General features: G+C 44.8%; 1 protein-coding gene across 1 annotated transcript in view; it reads left to right on the top strand.

The window, feature by feature from the left end:
• Nucleotides 1–14,025: 14,025 nt before the first annotated feature.
• LOC139230228 (probable G-protein coupled receptor 139) overlaps nucleotides 14,026–23,899 on the top strand; it is an 82,867-nt gene continuing 72,993 nt past the window's right edge. Inside the window, exons 1-2 of the mRNA XM_070862062.1 lie at nucleotides 14,026–14,095; nucleotides 16,611–17,470. Coding sequence (XP_070718163.1) covers nucleotides 14,026–14,095; nucleotides 16,611–17,470 — 930 coding nt within the window. The remainder of the gene's footprint in view (nucleotides 14,096–16,610; nucleotides 17,471–23,899) is intronic.

Raw genomic sequence — 23,899 nt, 5'->3', positions numbered from 1 at the left:
GATCAGTTAGCCTAACATCTGTAGTTGGGAAAATGTTGGAATCCATTATTAAACAAACAGTAGCGGGACATTTGGAAAAGCTAAATTCGGTCAGGCAGACTCAGCATGGATTTATGAAGGGGAAGTCATGTTTGACAAATTTTCTGGAATTCTTTGAGGATGTACCAAACAGGGTGAATAAAGGGGAACCAGTATATTTGGACTTTCAAAAGGCATTTGACAAGGTGCCACATAAAAGGTTACTGCGCAAGATAAAATTTCAAGGGGTTGGGGGTAATATATCTGTTATGTGTGCAATGCACTTATGAATGACTCTACGAGGCAATGTGTTGTAGTCAAGCTGTAGTGACCTTGGTTCTTTATTTGTAACTCTAGAATGAGGAACAAGCATGGTGGGCAGCCTTTTATACTGGGCACTGCACATCTATGCAGGTGACCCTCAGGTCTCCCACGGCAGTGCCCTCTGGTGGACAGCCTCTGTCACAGGGGCAGGAAACCAGGTCTCCGCCAGTTGCACCCTCTAATGGTGCCAGCATAGTATATACACAGTGTAAACCTTATTGAAAATACATCAGGTTACACAAGTCTCCATCTTATGCAACTATAAAGTGACTACACAGAGAGTATATTTATAGTCTGCATATATAACATCACTCTCCCCCAATTCCTTTGTGCCAATTACCTTTGCACTATGTGCTCTGGCTTAGCTCTCCCAAGACTTAATTGCCAATAGCCCTTGCCCCTTGGCTGTGCTTTGGCTTGGTTCTCTCTCTCTGTTAACCTCCAAGTCCTTTTGCCACAATGTTGGATAGTGGTTACCAGTTTGGATGGTTCGATGTTGCAGTGGAGGTTCCAGTGGGTTCTGGGTGTGATCCATGTGTGTATCCATGGCTAAATACATCCATTCCCCCCACAGCGAGCAGGCTCATTACATTAACATACAGGATTAGACACAGTGCAAGTATAAAGAAAGGAAGTTACAGTTTTTTTTTTGAAATTCGTTGCCAATCGTTCCAATTCTTTGTCAAATCACAAATGCCAGAGGTCACCTTGCACACGCCAAGGATCACTCTGCACCAATGCTCTTAGCCAAAAGGCCTAGAGCCACTGCACCGTTCCTGGAAGTACTGCAATACCAGGTTCGTGCCATGGAGGTGGATGGGTCAGGTCCCCCACACACCTCCGTGGAGGTGGGTGGGTCAAAAGAAAGGAAGTTACAGTTTGTATCGTGACACCTTGGTTCAGTGACTTACATTTGTTATGTTTTTTGGTCGTGCACCAGGATTGGGTAGATCGCATTCATGGTTCAGTCATGGTAAGTACTGAGGTAACAGCACAGGTATGTGGGGACGCAGGTTCCAGAGCAACTGAATGGGATACTAGTCATGTGATAGCGGCACTGCGCCCCCTGCTAGCGGGGTGGGCTTGGTTCATTCACCTAGCCAGGACTCAGGGCATTTGCCGTTGCCTAGTGGTGGGCAGAGCCACAGATGTGGTGGCCTCCTTGTCCTCCTTTGAGGGCTGCAGAATCTTCTGCATGCTCTCTAACGGTGTTGCGAACCTGGCTGTTCCTGGTCCCGTTTGGGGAACTCGTTGGTTCTGACCTTTCACTCCCAGACACGGCTAAGGTAGCGACTGGGTCTGGGGGCTGTGCCGTCTCCACCCGGGTGGTGGGCACCGGTGGGCGATTGTGCGTATTAACGCCGTTTTCGTTTCCAGGTCCGTGGCGAATAGTGCCATTGGGTACCTGCAGCGTGGGATAAACCGGGGGCAGGGTATCAGAATCAGTGCTTTCACCCTCCTGAGGTCGCTGGCCTATAACTTGTGGGGACATCTGGGGCAGGGCATCAGGATCAGCGCCTTTACCCTCCCGAATTCGCCCGCTTGCTACTTTTGGGGACACTCTATTCCCGACATCTAGCAACAAAATTTTGTTCTTTACATGAGGACTTGTACCGACATCTCGCAACATTTTGTTCACAATCTTAATCAGTTTGTAACATTGATTGCCATGCATACAATGTCTCTTTAAGTTCAGTTGGTTGCAGGTATCCTTTAAGAGAACCCTGCTGGCTTTACCCCAATCAAATCCTTTGTTAGACACCATGTGTTGGTCCCCCAATGTTGTACCTCGTAATATGGCCACAGCCATCTTTTTTTTCAACCACACTGCACCTCGCTGCAGCAGGAACACCATCTTTTCTCTGTCCTCGAGGTCGACTGCCTTGATCCTTATCTCCTGTGATTCTGCCACAAAAGCTGGAAAAGTGCCTGTGAATTCGATCTTCCTCCCCAGGAGTCCTGCCACTGGAGCCGGGAAGGTCATTGCCATGCAGTTGTGATGGATGGTCTGTGCCTCAGGTGCTGCGCTGGTCTGTTCTCTGGTGCCTGGCCCAAGCAAAGGTGAGGTTTTGCTCTAACTCTGAACATGGGGGACATCGATTGCTGGAGTAAAGAGGTCTTCCTATTTCCACTGGATCTTCCCCATCCACCTTCTTCTGAGTAGCGTTGGACCATCACCTGCAACAACCCACAGAGGTAACTTGTGCAGCATGCCATTATGGATTACATTTACATCCGCACTACCGAGGACTGGGATCAGCTCCTTGGTGTAGGTGCGCAACTTTTGATGTACTGGAACCAGCTCAGGTCATTTTTCATTCCATAGACTCCCAAAGGCATCCTGGCTCATCATTGATGGGCTCGCTCCCGATGTTGGGGAAGTCCAGGACCAGGGGACATAGGCTAACATTAAGGGACAAGCCATTTAGGACTGAGATGAGGAGAAACTTCTTCAATCAGAGAGTTGTTAACCTGTGGAATTCCCTACTGCAGAGAGTTGTTGATGCCAGTTCATTGGATATATTCAAGAGGGAGTTAGATATGGCCCTTATGGCTAAATGGATCAAGGGGTATGGAGAGAAAGCAGGAAAGGGGTACTGAGGTGAATGATCAGCCATGATCTTATTGAATGATGGTGCAGGCTCGAAGGGCCGAATGGTCTATTCCTGCACCCATTTTCTATGTTTCTATGCTCCCTTGTCCACTTCCACGAAGACTGGAAAGCTGTTTATTTCGACTTCCATCTTCAGTGGAGGACAATGGGTGGTGCAGGTATACATTCCATATACTTCTTCTTGGGGCTGAGTTGCCTCTCTGGCCAACTCATCATACTCCCCACTGGATTCACTCCTCTGCTAGGCGGTGAGTCATATTTCTCTTACACATACGCTGGAGGCGGCCCTTCATGTTACAGGCTTTGCATACGTACTCAGCAAACCGACACTGGTGAGCCCTATGGTTTCCTCCGCAATGCCAGCATGATGCTACTTGATTAGAACCCCTCGGCGGACTCTGAGTTCTGGAACCCTGAGGTCTGTGCTCTCTGCCCTGGGCAGAGCCACGATCTATAGTGTTGCCTGTGAAAGTGACCATTCTGTGTACAGTACTTGCCGGATTTGAGTCCACAGGATGAATAATTTGCTTGGTGCTACAGGTCGAGGTCATGAACGTCTGACTGATGCTGATGGCCTTCTGCAGGTTGACTGTGGTGTCGGCAGATAATAGCTTTTAAAGGAGGCCCTCGTGGCTAATTCCCATAACGAAGATGTCTCGCAATGCTTCGTTGAGGTGCGTGCCGAAATCACATGGTGCCACAAGTGTCCTGAGGCCGGCAGCATGTTTTGCAATTCCTTCCCCTCAGATCTGCGGTAAGTGTAGAATTTGTGCCTCGCCGTGAGGGTGCTCTGTTTTGGTTTTAATTGGTTGCAAATTAGTTCAGTCAGCTCATTGGCCTTCGTGGGTGATAGCAAGTCTCTGATGAGGCGGTAGACCTCTGGCCCACAACTGGTCAGCAGTATAGCCTTGCACTTCTCCACCAATGTGTCCGTCTCCCCGCCAGGTTGTTTGCCACGAAATATTGCTTGAGCCTTTCCGTGAAGGCATCTCAATCATCACCCTCTGCGAAGTCTTTTAATGTGCCAAAGGTTAGCCATAATCATGTGAAAGTCTGTATTCTCATCGCCAGTTGTTATGTCTGTAATGCACTTATGAATGACTCCACGAGGCAATGAGTTACATTCAAACTGTAGTGACCTTGGTCCTTTATTTGTAACTCCAAAGTGAGGCACAAGCATGATGGGCAACCTTTTATACTGGGCCCTGCACACATATGCAGGTGACCCTCAGGTTTCCCACCGTAGTGCCCTCTGGTGGACAGCCTCTTCCACAGGGGCATCAAACCCCAGTCTCCACCATTTGCACTCTCTAGTGGTGCCAGCATAGAATATACATAGTGTAAACCTTATTGAAAGTACATCAGGTAACAAGTCTCCATTTATGCAACTATTCAGTGACTACACAGAAAGTATATCAATAGTCTGCATATATAACAATATCAGCATGGATAGAGGATTGGCTAACTAAAAGAAAACAAGGAGTCAGGACAAATGGTTCATTCTTGGGTTGGCAATCAGTAACTATTCGGGTGCCGCAGGGTTCAGTGCTGGGACCCCAACTATTTACAATCTATATTAACAACATGGAAGAAGGGACTGAGTGTAACGTAGCCAAGTTTGCTTACGATACAAAGCTGGGAGGAAAAGCAATGCGTGAGGAGGACACAAAAAATCTGCAAAAGGATATAGACACACTAAGTGAGTGGGCAAAGATTTGGCAGATGGAGTATAATGTTGGAAAGTGTGAGGTCATGCACTTTGCCAGCAAGAATCAAAGAGCAAGATATTATTTAAATGGAAAAAGATTGCAAACTGCTGCAGTACAACAGGGCCTGGGGGTACATGTGCATGAAACACAAAAGTTTAGTATGCAGTTACAGCATGTGATCAGAAAGGCCAATGGAATCTTGGCCTTTATTGCAAAGGGGATGGAGTATAAAAGCAGTGAAGTCTTGCTACAGTTATACAGGGTACTGGTGAGGCCACACCTGGAATACTGCGTGCAGTTTTGGTTTCCATATTTATGAAAGGATATACTTGCTTTGGATGCATTTCAGAGAAGGTTCACTAGCTTGATTCTGGAGATGAGGGGGTTGACTTTTGAGCATAGGTTATGCCTCTGCTCATTGGAATTCAGAAGAATGAAAGGTGATCTTATTGAAACATATAGGATTATGAGGGGGCTTGACAAGGTGGATGTTTCCACTGATAGGAGAGCCTAGAACTAAAGGGCTTGGGGATAGAACCTCCACTTTTGTGGTTATCACCTAAAAATTGGTGTTATTTTTGGCGTGGGTAGTAAAAAAGGGTTTTCAAATCGCCGGCTTCTCGCCCATTTTCAAAACACCGAGTTTATATTTTTTGAAAATGGGCATTACCGCGAGCGATATCAAATAGGCGGTAGCATTAAATTTTTTCGACCTTCTGCCTTAAATTGTGGCCGTCCTTGGCAACGGCATGGCAACGCTCGATTCCCGCGAATTTGGAGGTCAAGGGTTACAATGACATGCGCAGAAGAGAAGACAGAGCGAGAGAGGGAGCTCAGAGAGACTGGAGGAGTGGCTGGGTGTGGTGTGGCTGCTTTGGGAGGAAGGAGGGAGACTTTAGAGCTTCACAGCAAGTAGGCAAACAAAACGTAGCTGTTACCAGCCCTATATTTGACCGAATTTTCCCGATAATGGAGGGAGAGAAGGAAGCATCAGAGCACGCTGTGGAGACTGACGGGGGAGAGAGCAGTGAAGTGGGAAAGGAGCACATTGGAGGCCGCAAAAGTGCCAGGAAGTTCTTGGACGAGGCAAATGCCTCCCTCCTGCAGGAGGCCAAGTCATGCTGGGGTGATTTGACACTGGGAGAGCGTGGGAAGCCCATCCCAAAGGCCTACCAGAGGATATGGACCGAGATAGCAGAGGTGGTCTCGTCAGCGTCCAGGGCAACCAATCCCGCAAACGATGAAACGACCTTGTGGGATCCGCAAGAGTAAGTATTACATTGATTTACATGCACTTATGTAGTTATATAATTTGCTTTGTAACAGTCATGAGTGACTATCAGCAGATGTGAGGACTTGCACTTTTACCGGGAATGTTTTACTCAAAGCCTGCAGTCACGGTGCACGTCTTTAGATAAAGAAAAATAAAGTCATAATAATCATGATTACATCTGTCGGTTATGTGTTGTATTTGTGTCTGTGACAGTTGCTAGCAACAATATCATGCAATGATCTCATGCTATGTCATCCTGTCACCTTTTACAGAAGAAGCTATCGACAATGAGGTCCATGCAGAGAAGAACGGGTGTGGGGCTACCAATCCCCAGCGACATCACACAAATGGAGGAGCGAGTGCTAGCACTCGTGGGGAAGCACCCCCGAACAGCCACGGACGCATCTGCAGACCCTGAAGTGACGCCACGTGAGTAAAGCTTACACCATTGAGTGATGTGAAGTCAATAGATGCCAAACCAACTCATATCCGAACAATCATATATGATAGATGATTTCTAAATGTATCATAGTAATAATGCTGACCTAATGAAAATCATAGCAATCCACAATGTGTTGATGGTCATGAAATATGATGTTTGCGATGATTTTGAGAGCAGTGAAGCTTTTGTTGTGCATGTGCTGTGTGTGGCACTGGACTCACCTTGTCACGCTAGCACCCCCTTCTCCTCTAACAACCTCATTTGTGTCTTGCAGCTCAGCTAGCAGCATGCACCCAGACAAGGCCACAGAGGTCGGAAGCTGCGGGCGCGGGGCAGGAATCGGCAGACAATCCTACTACATCTGGTGCTGAGGAGCTATGATTGTCGGCCGTCAATTCACTGGGTCTGTTCTCGACGGATGAGAGCGCGGACTTCGAAGAACCTGCATCATCATGCTCCAGAACCCATTCCACTCTTGGACATCTAATGGTCCTCTGGTCATTTCCGCCTCCACTCTGGAGGTGCTAGCCCCAAGCACCTCTTCACTGGTCACCCCATTTGTCCCCAGGACAGTGGCGACCGCTCGGAGCCCTCGTGGACGTGGCAGGTCTGTTCCATGAGTGCGACATGACAGCGGAGAGATGGGGCAGTTGTCCAGGAGGACTGTACACATTGGCGACCAGCTCATCGAAGCTTTGGGGGGCATATCCCGACACCTGGCCACCATAACCAAGTACGTTCCACGCATGGTGGAGTCCCTGGATGCGATATCCAGGAACACTGCTGCCACAGCACTCCCAGTGGTCCCAGAGCGTGGCACTCCACGCCTAGGTTCTGCACCACCACTGCAAACGACAGATGAGAGCAAGGACCAAGATCCTGCTTCTGCATCAGAAAATGTTGCCCCCTTGGCACCCACTTCTCCCATACCTGTACACCAACGTATCTACCTTCATCCCCCCCAATGAGGCACCGCCTGAGGACCTCCTCGGCCAGGCGCAGTGGAGTGAGGAGGGGAAGGGGTAGAGGTGGCGAGAAGGAGAGGGGGGGAAGGAAAATGAGGTGCATGTGCGCATGTGATGGCTGTGTTATATCTCCATCTTGGTGTCTGCAATGTGTTGTAATGTATGGGGGCTGGGAACGACGCTCCTGCTTTGCCTTTGTATTCTGTGTTGCTGGACATGTTGAACAAGTGATTTATGTCAATGGTGGAAAAAGTGGGATGTGGGCGGGGGTTGGGCATTATTGACTGTGATGCTTATGATTTCAGACCAATTTTGGTATTAAACTTTTGTTGTTGAACATAACCTTGTTGTGCATTGTCTCAGATAGCTGGACCATTAAACCCTGGTGATTCCTTACCATGAAAGGGTTAAATACAACTTAAAATCACTCAACATAAACTTTAACTGGCACCAAGTTGATGGGCACCATTGATGTCTGAGCTGCACATACACAGCAATGTGTCAGTGTTGTCACTCACATCAGCGTTCTTTCAGTCAAATCTTTCTGATATCAGCTCCTCACGTAAGAGTGGCATTTCACAAATGCCGCCACACCACTGCCGTTTGTTCCGGTTAGTCCCACTTTTTTGGATGATTTTTTGAGTGAGCGATATTGTGGGCGATATGTGTGTGAGGTGGTGAAATTGAAGATGGGCGATCTCCATGGCAGCTAGTTTGGGTAAATATGCTCTTTACGACAAAAAACAGTGGGCGGGCATTAATATTGAATCTCGGCATTAATCCCGTGCAGAACGTAATGCTGGCCGATATTTTAGGCATTGAATTCACCCAATCTGCTGATTCTGCCCCCAAAAAATGGGCGGGCAGTGATATGTTTTCTCAGCATTAAGCCTGATGGGAAAATAACGCTCGGCGATAAGTCTCCTAAAAAAGCCCATTAGTTTCCATTTTGTGCCAGAATGGGCGATATCGGGCGTTATACGTAATTTCAGTGTTAAATGGGCGTTAAGTTGGCGTTAAGCATGCAAAAAAAAAGTGGAGGCTCTAGCCCAGTGTCTTAGAATAAGGGGCTGCCCATTTAAAATTGAGATGAGGAGACATTTCTTCTCTCAGAAGGTTGTAAATCTGTGGAATTGGCTACCTCAGAGAACTGTGGAAGCTGGGACATTGATTACATTTAAGAGAGAAATAGACAGTTTCTTAAGCGATAAGGGAATAAGTGGTTATGGGGAGCGGGCAGGGAAGTGGACCTAAGTCTATGATTGGATCAGCCATGATGGTATTAAATGGCGGAGCAGGTTCGAGGGGTCTGATGGCCTACTCCTGCTCCTATTTTTTATGATCTTATGTTCTTATCTCTAGTCAGCAGCGTGTGCGTAGTCATCCAGTCAGGCTGAGAAATGACAGGCCCTATTACAATAACTATCAGTAGTAGACCTATTGTTCACAAACAATAAATTTACCTTCAAATAAAATAAAACAAATAAAATAAATTCAATTCATCCAGAATATTATAAGATGTTTGTTCGAATGTTCAATCACCTCAAAATAACTCCAGATTACATCAAAACTCCCCAGAAGTTGAAGAAGCCTTTTATATGAAAACTCCTCCGATTTACAACATGGCGTCCTTACCACTGGGTTTAGTTCAGGTGAGAGGAACTATTTCTCAGCACTCGCTTCGGCGAGCGATCTTTTCAGCGATATGTGTACGATATGCCGAAAATAACGTTCGGCGATATTATGGGCTTTAGTCTACATTTTTATGATGTTTACGGCAGAAACTAATGGGTGGGTGGTATTATTAGTTCTCGGCATTAACTAAATGCCGAAAATAACACTGGGTGATAAGTGAGCAATAAATGGGCGTTAGTTTTCATTTTTTTTTTAGTAAAATGGGCGATATCTGGGCGGTATACATCATCTCAGCGTTAAAATGGACGCCAAGTAGGCGGTAGCAATGCAAAACTATGGAAAGTCTGGCCCTGGCCAATCTGATTGCTCAATGACAACCGCTATAACATCCAATGCAGTTGCTCAATGGAAACCGCTATAACAATAAGAATGGCAAATGAGATGGACATGAATCATGGGATCCTTTATGTCCCCAGTCAGCTCCTACAGCATATTCTTTTTTCAACATTCCCTGTAATGACGTTGCAACTTTCCAGTATCGGTAACGAATGATCACTTACATGTGAGTTCGGCTGTAAATCCGAAGCCATTGATATTGTCACTAATCCTCTTAAAGTAGAAGACTGCGTTCAAAGCAGGCACCGAAGTGGGACGAGGGGAGAACTCCAAAGATTCTGTCCTCTCATCCTACTGGATGAGGAAGCCATGGAATTCCTGGATAGGAACCAGGAGGACTAGCGGCAGCTGCTGTTTGGTCAGCGCACAAATTACTCTGCTTCTTTTACTGCTGCACACATACTGTTTCAAATCACACAGAAGGCTAAAGCTACCACCTCGCCCTGAAACTATTCTGGTCACTGGTCATCTATACAACTGCTACTAACTTCTCTTTTTTCTTTCACCACATTAGTGACAAGCAAAATAAGGTAAAGGGATTGGTGCAAATATATTAACGTTGATCGAGGATTGATTAAAGAACAGAAAACAGAGAGTAGGAATAAATGGATCATTGTCAGTTTGGCAGCCCATAACGAGTGGGGTGCCACAAGGCTTAATGCTTGGGCCTCAGCTATTTACAAATTATATTAATGAAGGGACAGAGTGTAATGTATCCATGTTTGCTGCTGATAAAAAGCTAGGTAGAAAAGTAAATAGTGAGGAGGATACAAAGAGCCTGCAAGAGGATATAGACAGGTTAAGTGAGTGGGCAACAATGTGCATCATCATCATCATCACAGGCAGTCCCTCGAAGCGAGGATGTCTTGCTTCCACGCCAAAAAGGATGAGTTCACAGGTGTTTCAATGAAGGACCTAATATTCCAGATCCCGAACTACATCGTGGAGGGTGGAAGATGCCTGTGCTTGGATTTTTTTAACGTGTGGTGGCCGTTGCACATCAGCCACCACACAGGCTTCACAGAGCTAGGTCTGAGTTCAGTGGCAAGGATTACCCCAGACGACTGGAGACCAGCTCTGCTGCATGGACCTAGTGCGCACACATATAGCAGTGTGGACTGACTCGTGATGCCCCTGGGCCCTCGCCTCTTCTGAGCCCCAGACTCGTGCCTCTGCTGGGCCCAGGTCACTTCTATCTACAAACTCTTGCCACTCCTTCGCCCCTCCTGCTGTGCCTGCCCGCACTGCAATCAGCGACCTAACTTCGCAGCCGTCCCTCCTGCAGTGGTATGCCGCCGTACGCTGCTCCCTCTGATGGCCCCGGCCTGCTGATGGCCTTGCAGGCCGGGACCCCACCGATTTCCGGGACGTGCTGGTAAAATGTAGGGCATTGTGAGGTTATTAACTTTAGTGGCAAGAACAGAGAAAACAGAATATTTTTAAATGGTGAGAAACTGTTAAATGTTGTTATTCAGAGAGATGTAGATATCCTCATACTGGCAACACAGACAATTCGCATGCAGGTACAGCAGACAATTAGGAAGGCATATGGCAAGTTGGCCTTTTGTGTTGGAGGTGCAGCCACCATCTGATCTCTCATGGTTCTACCATAAAGCAAAGGCCACTTCAGTTCCAGAGTGCTTTCATTCTTACTGCAAGACGTCACCTATCCATCTCAGTTCCGACTGTCACTGAGGGAACGATACCGACAAGTACCATGATGGACATTAAATAGTAAAGAGTTTGGTCGACGAAGCTGGGCCCAGTGAAAGTAAGGAAAATATAATTGTTTTACAAAAGTATTATTAATGTTCTACAACCTGGAGAAATGTATGTTGGTCATTTTTGGGAGCTAAGTGTTAACAGATGAAATTATTTGTATCTTGGAGAAACAATTCTTCCAAGGTAAACGGGAGGGCTTTGAAGTCACCAGAGAGGAAGGAATGGATCGTTTTTCTTCTGATACGGAAAGTGTGTGTTTAAGGAAGTAAGTGACACTAATAATTTCAACCACGAGTGATTATGGTGTAACTTTAGGGGCTTGGGTAATAATCATAGGCAGAGGAATCCATTCGCTCTAGTGCAGAACGATAACAGTTATTAAAACCTGCTCTTCAAAGTGATTCACAACAATTACGTTACGAAGTCCTTTTTGAGGGAAAGAGCTTTTCAATAAGCAACTCCAATTCTTTAAACGAAGGATTGTCTTTAATGTATTTGAGAATAGAAACATCATGAAGTCCTATCTATGACATGCACATGTGACGTGGGCAAAATATGTTGTGTAAAGGAGCAGGTTTTCAGTAGTTTTTCGGAGAGTGCAAAAGATTCAGAAACCGAAAAGCTTCTCTCTCTGTCTACAGTTAGGCCGATCACTGTGCTGCACATCAATAAAGTCTGTTCCGTATACACTACCATTAACTGTCTCTTGCTTATTCGAAACGTGATGTTGTTAACCACAAAAGGACGGAAGTTGAATGCTAACATTTACTAGTCAAAAGATTTATTGCGACTGATGAGTGAGATTGGCCTAATGTCAGGGAGAAATACCATGGATTTCTGACATAGTGCTGGTGCTAACGGGTCACCGCTGAAAATGTGATTCAGAGTAAATTGCTGTCATAGGGGTCGCTATAACGTTAGGACTGTTAATGCTTAGGATTTGGATATTATTCAGGTGAAATTGTTCCTAATCAGCTGTTGTCGCCTCTGTACATGACCAGGTTCCCAGGCTTGTTCTGCAAGCTCCGCCTTCTACCCTGTGACATCAGTCTACGGATTTTGATTACTTGGGCATCATCTAGCACCTCTTCGGAATCACTGGGGTGTTTGCAGCATTGTGCAACATGCAACAGATCTCTTTGCTGTAGGAGATTGTGATGACCGGTCCTGCAGGCTATCCAGGCACCTGACACTTACTCGTACCTGTGGATCAGTAGGAGCAGGAATTCTCCACTGACTCGCACAAGGAATCCTTGGAGTTCCCTTACCTTTGGCTCGTTCCTTCCATGGTCAGGTTCCCCGTCCATCCTCTTGCCTTGTGCTAGGAAGCTGTTCATTGAAAAACACAAGCTGCACTGTTGTGCCATGTATTTTCGGCAGTTTCCGGGAGGTAACACAGCAGGCGGCCGTGAAAGTCGGCGCACCATGCCCACTGCTTCTCCCAAACACGCGCGCCATTCACTCTCCCTCCCGACTGTTAAAATAGAGCCCAGAAGATATGTCATTTCCGCTTCTGCTCTGAGCCAAACATTATTTGCTCTGTCGTTTGTGTCCAGCATTTCAGACCTACAGTCAGAACCAACAACATGAAATATTGCGACATGATGTGTATAGTGTATCACTTCAATTCAACAAAGTGGAATTTCGACAGACTTCACAGTTTGTGAGGCATTGCTTTAATGTCTATATACAGGTTCCTTCCAATAAAATAGATTCTACTAGTTCTCCAATCAGAGATATTAAATGCACGATTGGTAATCCATAAAACAACTAGTTTGTGCTTCATGAATTTTCAACGTGGACAAGGACCATAAAAATTATCTGACGTTTATTTTTAAACAGACTGAAAGAATATGCACTGTTAGCGTCATCACTGCCATGGGAACAATGGAATTCTTTTAACGAAATTTCACGATCATCTACGGTTAAGCGTTTCAGAGGGTTTACTCAAATGACATCGAATGGTTAAACTGCCCACCTAACTGTGAGTCTCTCTTTTATCTCCGCTCAAGGTCTGTCAATATTTCCAGGAATCTGACATTTCTGGATACCTGTGGGGCTGCTTAGCTGTATACAGTAGATCATATCACGTTCTGTTTGTATCTGAATGTTCCTCGATATCACCTTGAAGGACTTTAATGTAAATTATATAGTATCAATTAAAGAATAGAGAGTGCATTCTTGTTGTAACTAAGATCTGAAGATGCTAATCGATTAAAATATGCGCCTTTGTTCCATCAAATATCTTGTATGAATCTATAAATAAATATCTTCAGCTTCAGGTGTCTTGTACCGTGAGTGCAGTAATGGAGATGTCGAAATATTTTGTTTGGAACGTATGATGATAATAATAATTCTTGACTGAAGAATGTTCCCAATGTTGGGGAAGTCCAGAACCAGGGGTCACAATCTAAGGATAAGGGGCAAGCCATTTAGGACCGAGATGAGGAGAAACTTCTTCACCCAGAGAGTGGTGAACCTGTGGAATTCTCTACCACAGAAAGTTGTTGAGGCCAATTCACTAAATATATTCAAAAAGGAGTTAGATGTAGTCCTTCCTACTAGGGGGATCAAGGGGTATGGCGAGAAAGCAGAAATGGGGTACTGAAGTTGCATGTTCAGCCATGGACTCGTTGAATGGCGGTGCAGGCTCGAAGGGCCGAATGGCCTACTCCTGCACCTATTTTCTATGTTTCTATGACTCCTTACTCTTTCAAAGGACAATATTATTGCAAAGTATCTCTGATCAATAGCAGTGAATACGAAGCGCATTAATCTGTTTGTTCAAATGACTGTAACTAATGAGAATCATTGTGTCATGCTCGTGTGTCACTTGAGGTTTCTCTCAGGTATAAATAAGACCTGATTTTGAACGCAAACATCTGGGTGTCCATAGCAGTTACAGGCAACGTCGCTTCTCTCCGAAAATGGGACAGCCGGTAATCATACAGATAGAAAACATTTATTATCCGATTCTTGCCATAATTGGTCTTCCTGGTAAGTCGCTAATAATCAATTAATTCAGTGCTTCACTGTGTCGCTGTTGCTGCTGTCGGTGTAATGATATATGTTTGTTTTGAGGTGTTTGATTTGCAGACAATAATTACTGCCATCAAAGGGCTCCAGGATTCTGTGATATTGGTAATGTAACAACCTGAGAGGAAGCACAGTTTACTTTTACTATTTAATTTCAGTAATATATTGGGGCTGTATCTTGTAATTTTGTGCTTGTTCCAAATATTAATATAGGATGGAGTAGCCAACCCAACAATTCTTGAAGCGATTCACGGAGGCTGCTCAAGAAAAGGCAAATAAAATTTGATGTTATATTTTTCTCAACCCAGTAGAAACAGAAAAGATTCTACGTGGCCCACAAGCACGCGCTGGCCCACTGTTGCCGTATTGTAGCTTCCCTCGGTTTGTATCCTGCCGCAGAACTAGCCAGCTGCCAACCGGCATCGGAGCCAACTGATTCCCTACCTTTTACCATGAGGAGCGGCTCCAGGCACGCTTCTGGCGGATGCAGCTGGCCAGCAGCGTGTAAACAAGGCTGAAAGCCGAGCCTCATCTGGCATTTCTTCTGTGCAGAACCCACTTTTAGTGCAACGTGAGATTTGTGGTGTACTTATACCGTAATGACGAATAATAATTAATAACTTGTATTTATATAGCGCCTTTCACGTAGTATAACGTCACAAGGCGCCTCACAGCAGCGTTACAAGAAAAACAGATACATTTGACACCGAGTCGCAAAAGAAGAAACGTTTGGTTAAAGAGATAGGTTTTAAGGAGTGTCTTAAAGGAGGAGAGAGAGGTTGAGAGGTGGAGAGGTTTAGGCAGGGAGTTCCAGAGCTTAGGGCCCAAACAGCTGAAGGCACGGAAACCGATGGTTGAGCAGTTATAATGAGGGATGCTCAATAGGGCAGAATTTCTAGCTCAATGTCATCCATGTGGTAAATATGAAAAATACCCTCTTTACTATTGATCCTTTGCTCCCACTTGGTAAACCAAGAAATAAAGTTCCAATCCAGAACAGACTTTAACCCATCTGTTGGTAGATGTTTTTTAAGTTTGTTATTTATGAAATAAGGAGGAAAGAGAAATACAGAGTCATCCATCAAGTGCAAAACAAGGACATTGGGATATGGTAATTATATAGGTTGTCTGTATAATCACAGCGATTTTCACATCATGTTTATACAAGCTACAGTTCCCAAACATAAGATTGCACTCCTGACAGAGAGTTGAATATGAGACAACAGCTATGGATTTTACATTATTGAACTCAGCCGGGACACCAAAGTACCGTTTTTATGTAATCAAATGGGGGAGAATATTGATACTTGGATTCAAGTACACAGCTTTACATTCATCTGCGGGAAATGTTGAGAAAACATTTAAGGAGAGCTTCTTATGTAGCAGCCTTTATCTGAGGATAGAAATGTTGGGCAGAATGGGCCTGTTATTCGCCCCTCCCGATATTCAACTCCATTGATCTAAGAAACTGGATATCGAACTTGCAAATAACTGGCGGCCCGCACATTACCACCCAAGACAATCCTGGTCCTCTTGACAAAACAGGCATTCTTTCCAGGGCCCCGCTTGATATAAATAGCTATTGCACATTATTAATAAACTATGTTTTAAATTCACTTTAAATATTTTCATCTGATGCATAGCAGCATCCTCATTGCTAATAATAACTGATATCAATTCTCTCTGCCTATGCTCAGACCTCCGCTTCAATGTATGCGATTCGGGCGGTGCATAGTTGTGGCACAATCCATAATAAATGTCTATCATTATATTGCGCACATGAAACAATAATTGACACAGAAATCTTCCTTTGCTGGTCAATTGCTGAGGAAAAGTACGGGAAGGACACCTGATAGGAATTTTCACCTGCTTCCAGAAAAGCAAACGACAGAATATTGCAGCTAGAATCGTGCTATCACACTGATACGTATAGTGCGTGATAATTGAGGATATTTGCAATAAGATCATACTGGGGTACATTTTCAACCTGACATTTGGCTTAAAGCTGGCGCTGAGCTTCGCCCATCTGCTATTGTCTAAATGGATCAGCAACGCCAGGTAATGCCAGGAAAGACAGATGGAAAGCTACCTCACGATCTGTGTGGATGGACAGGGATAAGCAAATCGGTCGCAATTCTTAAAACGATCCGGAAATTTCTTTCTGTTGCAGTGAATGGAAATAAAAACTCGGCGGATTCAATTGTGACTGCTAGTCCGAAAAGCCAATTTTTAGTCCAGTAGAATGCTGAAAATCCACCCATTTCATTTCTGTAGCAGTTTTAAACTCAGAATATTTTAGTGGCGTGTATCCATAAAGAAATGTTCCTGTTCAGAATTATGAATTTGATCCACTACATAGGAAAAAAGGGAGATCCAGGCGACAAAAAACATTCCACGAATGCCATACCAAGATCTGTCGACCGATTATCCTCCCAGAATAAGGAGAGTTAATAATTTAATGTCCACTTTTTTGCAGCTAATTTGGTGACAATCGTCATTCTCTCCCGAGGAAATTGCGGTCTCTCCAAATGCATCACCCGTTACCTGATGGCCATGGCAGTGGCTGATCTATTGTCCCTGATATTTGATGTAATTCTGTATGAGATTAACGATGCATATTTCCCATATTCATTCCTGAACTATACTCCTATTTGTAGTGTCAATATCGCCTTGTATTATGGTTTCATTGATTGCTCTGTCTGGCTAACGGTGGCTTTCACATTTGATCGATTTGTCGCTATTTGTTACCAAACATTACGCACAAAATATTGCACCGAAAAAACTGTGCCTGTGGTGATTGCAGTGGTGTGTTTTTTAAGCATGTTAGAAAATATTCCAAACTACTTTGTACTTGAACCCCGGGAAATAATTGACAATATACCATGGTCCTGCAATGTAAAATCGAGCTTCTATACCTCAGCAATATGGGCAGCATTTTTGTGGTTGGAAGCTATTTTAACCCCATTTGCACCATTTGTGTTGATCGTGCTGTTCAATGCCCTCACCATCAAGCACATTGTACTGGCCAATAGAGTGAGGAGCGGTCTCCGAGGAAACATTAAGGTTCAGAATCACACTGATCCTGAGATGGAGAACCGAAGGAAATCCATCATTTTACTGCTCGCTATATCTGGCAATTTTATACTATTATGGATGGTAAATTTCATAGTTTACATATGTGTGCTATTTACAGGTACACAATTTTTAGCAGCAGATTACAACGACTCTTTCACCATTTTAGAACAATCCGGGCTGATGCTTATGTCTTTGAGTGCTTGCACAAACACGTTTATTTACGCAGTGTCTCAGAGCAAATTCAGAGAGGAATTAAAGAATGTGATTTGGCGTCCCTTGGCTCGCATTGCTAATTTAATGAAATAAGTTGAATAGCTTCACAGAGCTCAAAAGCAACTACATCGATCGGAAGCGAGCAGAAGTTGTTGAATTGACATCTACAAACAGGAACCGATAAACAGTTAATAATAGTGTAAGACAAGCAATTTGTGACCTGAACAAACACATAACAATTTATCAGATCGGAAATAAAATGAATGAGACAAATATAGCTGTTGATTCGAACTGATCTAAACCCAGCATCGGTTTCCTTTACGTATCCCTCGAGCCCCATTCCCGTCACTAACACATATAGGTATCTGTTGAAACAGCCAGCTAGTCTCCACAACGGATTCATTCTGTAAATAGTCCAATGGGCGTTATATTCTTTCAGTGATATGATCCTGCTTGACCTGACAGTTTGTTGCCAAGTTACGAATATACAATGGTTGATCACAATTTATATTACCGATTTAGACTTTGGAATCAAAAACACAATTTCAAAATTTGTAGATGGCAGTACATTGTGGTTGGGGATAGTTACTCCAGTGGGGGAATGCAACAAATTATAAGAACACGTCACGAAACTTACAGAACGGGCATATCATCGGTAAATTATAGAGATCACATTTGGGCAAGAACAATTAGGAGGTCACATATTACTTGGAAAATAAAAACCTGAATGGGGTAGTGGAGTAAAGGGATCTGGGAGTACAAATGCACAAATCACTAAAAGTTGCGAGGCAGGACGATATTGCCATAATAAAGGCAAACCAAGCACTGGGGTTTATCGTTAGAGGGATAGAATTAAAAAATAGGGACGTTGTGCCAGAATTGAATCCAACTTTGGTTAGACCACACTGTGTACATTGTCGGTCGTCATATTACAAACAAAGAATATAGCAGCACTGGAGAGTGTGTAAAAAATAAAAATATAGCATCACAACTGCGAAGGTATTCATATCAGGAAAGGATGAACAGGTTGGGTCTCTTTTCTCTTTGAACAGGGAAATCCGCGGAGGTTCCTAATAAAGGTATTTGAAAATAAAAAGGTTTTGATAAAGTAGATACAGAGACACGGGCGAATAGTATAGAAGCATTTAAAGGAAAGCTAGATATGCATACCAGAGAGAAGGGTATAGAGGGTTATGCTGATAGACTTAGACGAGGAAGGATGAGAAAAGCTCGAGTGGAGCCTAAACTCCGGCATGGACAGGTTGGACCGAATTGACTATTTCTGTGCTGTATATCCTATGTAATTCTATGTAAAGCCAGAGTTGCGACCTCCAGTCAAGGGAAAACTGAGAAGTGAAGTTACAGTGGAAATTAATCCAGCCAAATAAATCACCTTGAAGCAGGTCGACTGACTCCATTGCTAGTGAGGTAATATTCTAATGTCGACATATATTGGCTGTTACCAATAGAGGTTGCCTTAATTGATCCACAAATAGAGGGATTAAATCCCCCAACTACGTCACGTATCGGTCCACATGCATTCGCTTTATATCAAGGCTGTTCTCTTCATTAAATATAATTTTCTCCTTAATTTATTTCGAAAAAAAAGGTACAAACAAAAACAAAGATATTCGATGAGCGAGTAAGTCATTTCTGATTACATAACGTTGAATCACACAGGAATCACCCGTCGAATTGATCACAATCAGTGGAAGCATGTGCTCCGGAGCTCCATGTTTCCACCTCGCTGGCCTGTTTTTTGTGAATTAAATTGAATAAATGGGGATGAGAAATCGAGGGCGCTCAGACTGAAAACCCCGGCCATGTTATTTGGAGCTACAGATGGGATATTCTCAATCAGACGCAATTCAGTGCTGTCACGGCCCCTGATTTCTGATAAGCGAGTAAGTCATCTCCTGTTATTCAGACCTGTAAGGCAGTGGTTGCGGATAATTTGTGGCCAATAATAGGTGCATTCTGCCGTTCAATAATGCTGGGACATGATATTTCGGTATAGAGATTCGGATCAAGGATCCAGGAGTAAATGGCAGCAGTTGTGCAGAGATTCTAAAGCACAAAGTACGAGCCGCGGGTTCAGCAGCGTTGAGGTTAATTAACACTGAGTGATGTGGAGGGGCTTGGGATTAGACCGCGCTGGAATTGGGTATTGCGAGAATCAGCTCCTGGTGAATCCTTTGGCAACATCGCAGAGGCCGAACATACAGTGTAGAGGCATTTTTTGGCTATTCCTGCTATGAACCAAATATGGTCAAGCAGAATTCGCCTGCCTGGCAGGAAAACCATATTTAGACTCCAACATCCGCTTACCCTGAGTCTTGAAGATAGGGGCACACAGCTACATTATTGTTCTTACTGATTTCTGCTGATAAAGGGGAACTGAATGTTTAAACAATGACCTCAGGGTCTCATGTACCTTGTTGCGGAATGTGTCTATTCTTCTGTGTAACCTTGATGACACACGCAGTTGTAGTTTGCGAGCTTAAATATGGGGCACTCTGGGCCAGTCGGGGAGTTTCTGGGTTATGGGTTGCGGAACCTGAGCACAAATCTCAGACGTGGCCACGTCTACAAATACATATATTAAACGTGTGTGTTTTCTCACTTAAAGCAGACGGTGTCTCGAGTCTTGTTTTTTAACATAGATTTGTACCCCAACATTTGGCGAAGTCGGCAGGATCTTGTGGCACGGGTGAGACCACAGCGGAGGGGTCACAACAAGATTGAGTAACTTTTAAATACCACTCACAAATTCGGTGGCCCGGAAGTCGACGGTCAAACTCGACCACAGATCCGAATCAAGTGAGATTTGTTGAGCGGGTAAGACACAATTTTAATGACTGGTACCATAAAGTAATTATAAGTTAGGGACACTGTTGTTGCGACAAAGGACCGGTTAGTAAATGTAAGTAAGAAGTTAGATGAAAAGGGAAATCTTGGGACAGGATTAAAGTCGCGTGAAGGGGCCAGTGCGGTGGGACCGCCCCGGTAGTCGGATCACAGAATGGCGTCGGGGAAAGAATTAGACTGGGGTCAAGAAGGCACCCTTACTAGATTCTATACAGGCGACCGGAACAAGATGCTTAAGGACGGATGGGGTCCAGAGAAGGATCCCACCGACCAAAAGACCTAGTGGCAAAAGCAGAAAAACAAACGCGCTCAGAAAGCGGAGTAATGATAGTATGGCAACTTCTGCAATGCAGCAGTAAATTGAAATCAAAAATCGAGGAATTAAAATAGGCAAGAGCAGAAATAAAGAAGCTAAGGGAAATGGAAAAGTAATAAAAGAAAAGAAAAATGTTGGAAAAACACATTGAATTTACAAAGGACAGCGTGTTTTTATCAAAAGATAAAAATGCGATCTTGAAAGCTGCAGCTGCTAGATAGAGAAACAAAGATCTTTAGGAAAATGGGCTGGAGGAAGATCATCAAAATACAAAACCTAATTTGAAGAAAGGAGATTTAAATTGGCTGTGAAAAAAAGATATTGGTTTAAATATAAAAACTTATGAGTTAAACCCAACACAGAAGTTTTGTTGAGAAAGAGAAACGGAGATGTTTGTTTACCTATGGAAAAGAGGAAGGTCATCAAAAAAAATTAAGTTCGGATTCAAAAGGGGAATAAATCTAAGTTATGCGAACTCAGCAAAGGAAGGAAAAAAACTGGGAAGTAGAGAATTCTTAAAAAAGATGGAACTGGCACGGAAGTTTAGATTTTGTGCGGAGAGAAATAAAACATAAGATTTGCTCAGTGAACGCGACTGTAAAAACGAAATGCTGGAATGTATATAGTTTGTGTGAAAATTGGATTTCAGTAAACAAAATAGCTATTAAAAATGTGTGGTCTCGTTTTCAATCAACGAAAAAAAATCTTTGGCAAGTATTTGAATTGGAAGTTTGGAGAAATTGGAGTTTAATCTAAAATGCTGTCTTTCCCGATAAGAAGGTTTTATTATGACAACTGTACTAATGATTTCTGCTGTTTTAACGGATTTCTAAGCAAGTTTTGAAAGCACAAAAACTTGGAGAAAATTTTTTTCAGATGATTACGCAAAGTCATGTAATGACATCAGGCCTTCTTACAAACCTTAAAAGAGTTAACCCTTTCCATTGACAGCTGTTTTATACTGGACATTATTCATTTGGATTTCTTAATAAAAGAAAGAAGACTCACCTGACATGTTGGGATAGTCAGAATAAAAATAAAATGGAAAAAGTCTATGTAATAATACTCACCTGCTACTGATGACAGATAGATACTCAAAAAAACAAATTCAAGAGTTAGAAGCTAAGATAAATAAGCTGGAAGAGATAAAGACAGCTCTGCCAAAAGCCATCCAAGAGACTGGACAGGCCTGGGCAGAGTTGCTACTGGCTATCCTGATGAGACAAAGGGCAACACCTAATTGAATGATGGAATTAACCCCATTAGAGCTTATGACTGGACGAGCGATGCGATTACCGGAAGGGATAATTACGGAAGGTGAGAGAACATCAGGCAGGTTGAGACGAACAAGAGGAGTGGGAGTCCCCGGTGGATCTCCCTTAAGTAGGGGACAGAGTAATGGTTAAGGGCTGCCAGGAAGAACGAGATTTGCGCCGTGGTGCTCAGGACCCTGCGAGGCCCTATTAAGTGGGGATACGTGCGCTTGTGTAGATATGCACGGGATAGGATGGTGGACATTGGTCCCAACTAAAACTTTATTCAGGTTAACTAGATAATGGAGAACCTGCTAGTACTCCTCATTGGAACATTGGTCTTGGGACCTCGTGTTTCGTTAGATGTAGTCCTTACTACTAGGGGGATCGAGGGGTATGGCGAGAAAGCAGGAATGGGGTACTGAAGTTGCATGTTTAGCCATGAACTCATTGAATGGCGGTGCAGGCTCAAAGGGCCGAATGGCCAACTCCGGCACCTATTTTCTATGTTTCTATGTTTCTACACGGTGTGGCAAGGAACACTGCCCAAATGGATGTGACGACCCCAGAAACACCACCGCACCAGACGATTGTGCTCTAATAATACGATCAAGCAAAAACAATGCCCAACAACAGCTCCTGCGGATGGCATGACAGCTCCTGCAGACGACACGAGGAACACTCGCACAATACGACAACTATTGACTCCCCGTGGGGGGGGGGGTGGGGGGGAAGACAATAAGGAAGGTTTTGTGGGACTATATGGGTTGATCATAACGGGGGGGAGGGTTGTGACTGCCCAACACTGGGGCAGTGTGGCACTGACAGACTGCCAAACACTGGGGCAGTGTGGCACTGACTGACTGCCCAACACTGGAGGAGTGTGGCACTGACTGCCCAACAGTGGGGGAGTGCGGCACTGACTGCCTGACACTGGGGGTGTGCGGCACTGACTGCCAGACACTGGGGGAGTGCGGCACTGACTGCCCGACACTGGGGGAGTGCGGCACTGACTGCCCGACACTGGGGGAGTGCAGCACTGACTGCCCGACACTGGGGGAGTGCAGCACTGACTGCCAGACACTGGAGGAGTGTGGCACTGACTGCCCAACAGTGGGGGAGTGCGGCACTGACTGCCTGACACTGGGGGTGTGCGGCACTGACTGCCAGACACTGGGGGAGTGCAGCACTGACTGCCAGACACTGGGGGAGTGCGGCACTGACTGCCCAACACTGGCAGATTGTGGCAATGACTGCCCAACACTGGCGGATTGCGGCACTGACTGCCCAACACTGGCGGATTGCGGCACTGACTGCCCAACACTGGGGGAGTGCGGCACTGATTCACTGCTGAACACTGGAAGAGTGAGTTTGTGAGGTTGGACTGAGAGTAAGTGAATGAGGGATTGAGAATCGTGAGTGAGGGGAGACTTGAGTGTCGGTGAGTGAGTGAGGACTGAGAGTCAGTGAGTGAGGGGGACTGAGAGTGAGTGAGTGAGGTGTGACTGAGTGTGAGTGAGTGAGGGGGACTGAAAGTGAGTGAATGAGGGGGGACTGAGATTGAGTGAATGAGGGGCTGAGAATCAGAGAGTGAGGGGGTACAGTGAGTGAGGGGCGACTGAGTTTCAGCGAGTGAGACTCTGAGTATGTAGTTGGATTGAGAATGAGTGAGGGGACTAAGAATCAGTGAGTGAGGGGGACTGTGAGTGAATTAGTGAGGGGATTGAGAGTCAGTGATTGAAGGGAGACCAAGAGTCAGTGAGTGAGTGAGGGGGGACTGAGTGAGTGAAGGTGGGAGACTGAGTGTCGGTGAATGAGTGAGAGGCGGACTGAGATTGAGTGACTGAGGGGGACTGGGAGTCATTGAGGGGGACTGAGAATGAATGAGGGAGGAGTGATTGAGTGAGGGTTACTGTGTGTCAGTGACTGAGTGAGGGGGTAGTGAGAGTCAGTGAGTGATTGGGGAGTGAGAGTCAGTGAGTGAGGGGGAGGGAGTCAGTGAGTGATGTAGGAACTGAGAATCAGTGAGTGAGGGGATAC

Source organism: Pristiophorus japonicus, chromosome 19 (assembly GCF_044704955.1).
Source record: "Pristiophorus japonicus isolate sPriJap1 chromosome 19, sPriJap1.hap1, whole genome shotgun sequence".
Classification (NCBI taxonomy): Eukaryota; Metazoa; Chordata; class Chondrichthyes; family Pristiophoridae; genus Pristiophorus; species Pristiophorus japonicus.
This window is presented reverse-complemented; position numbering and strand designations above follow the sequence as displayed.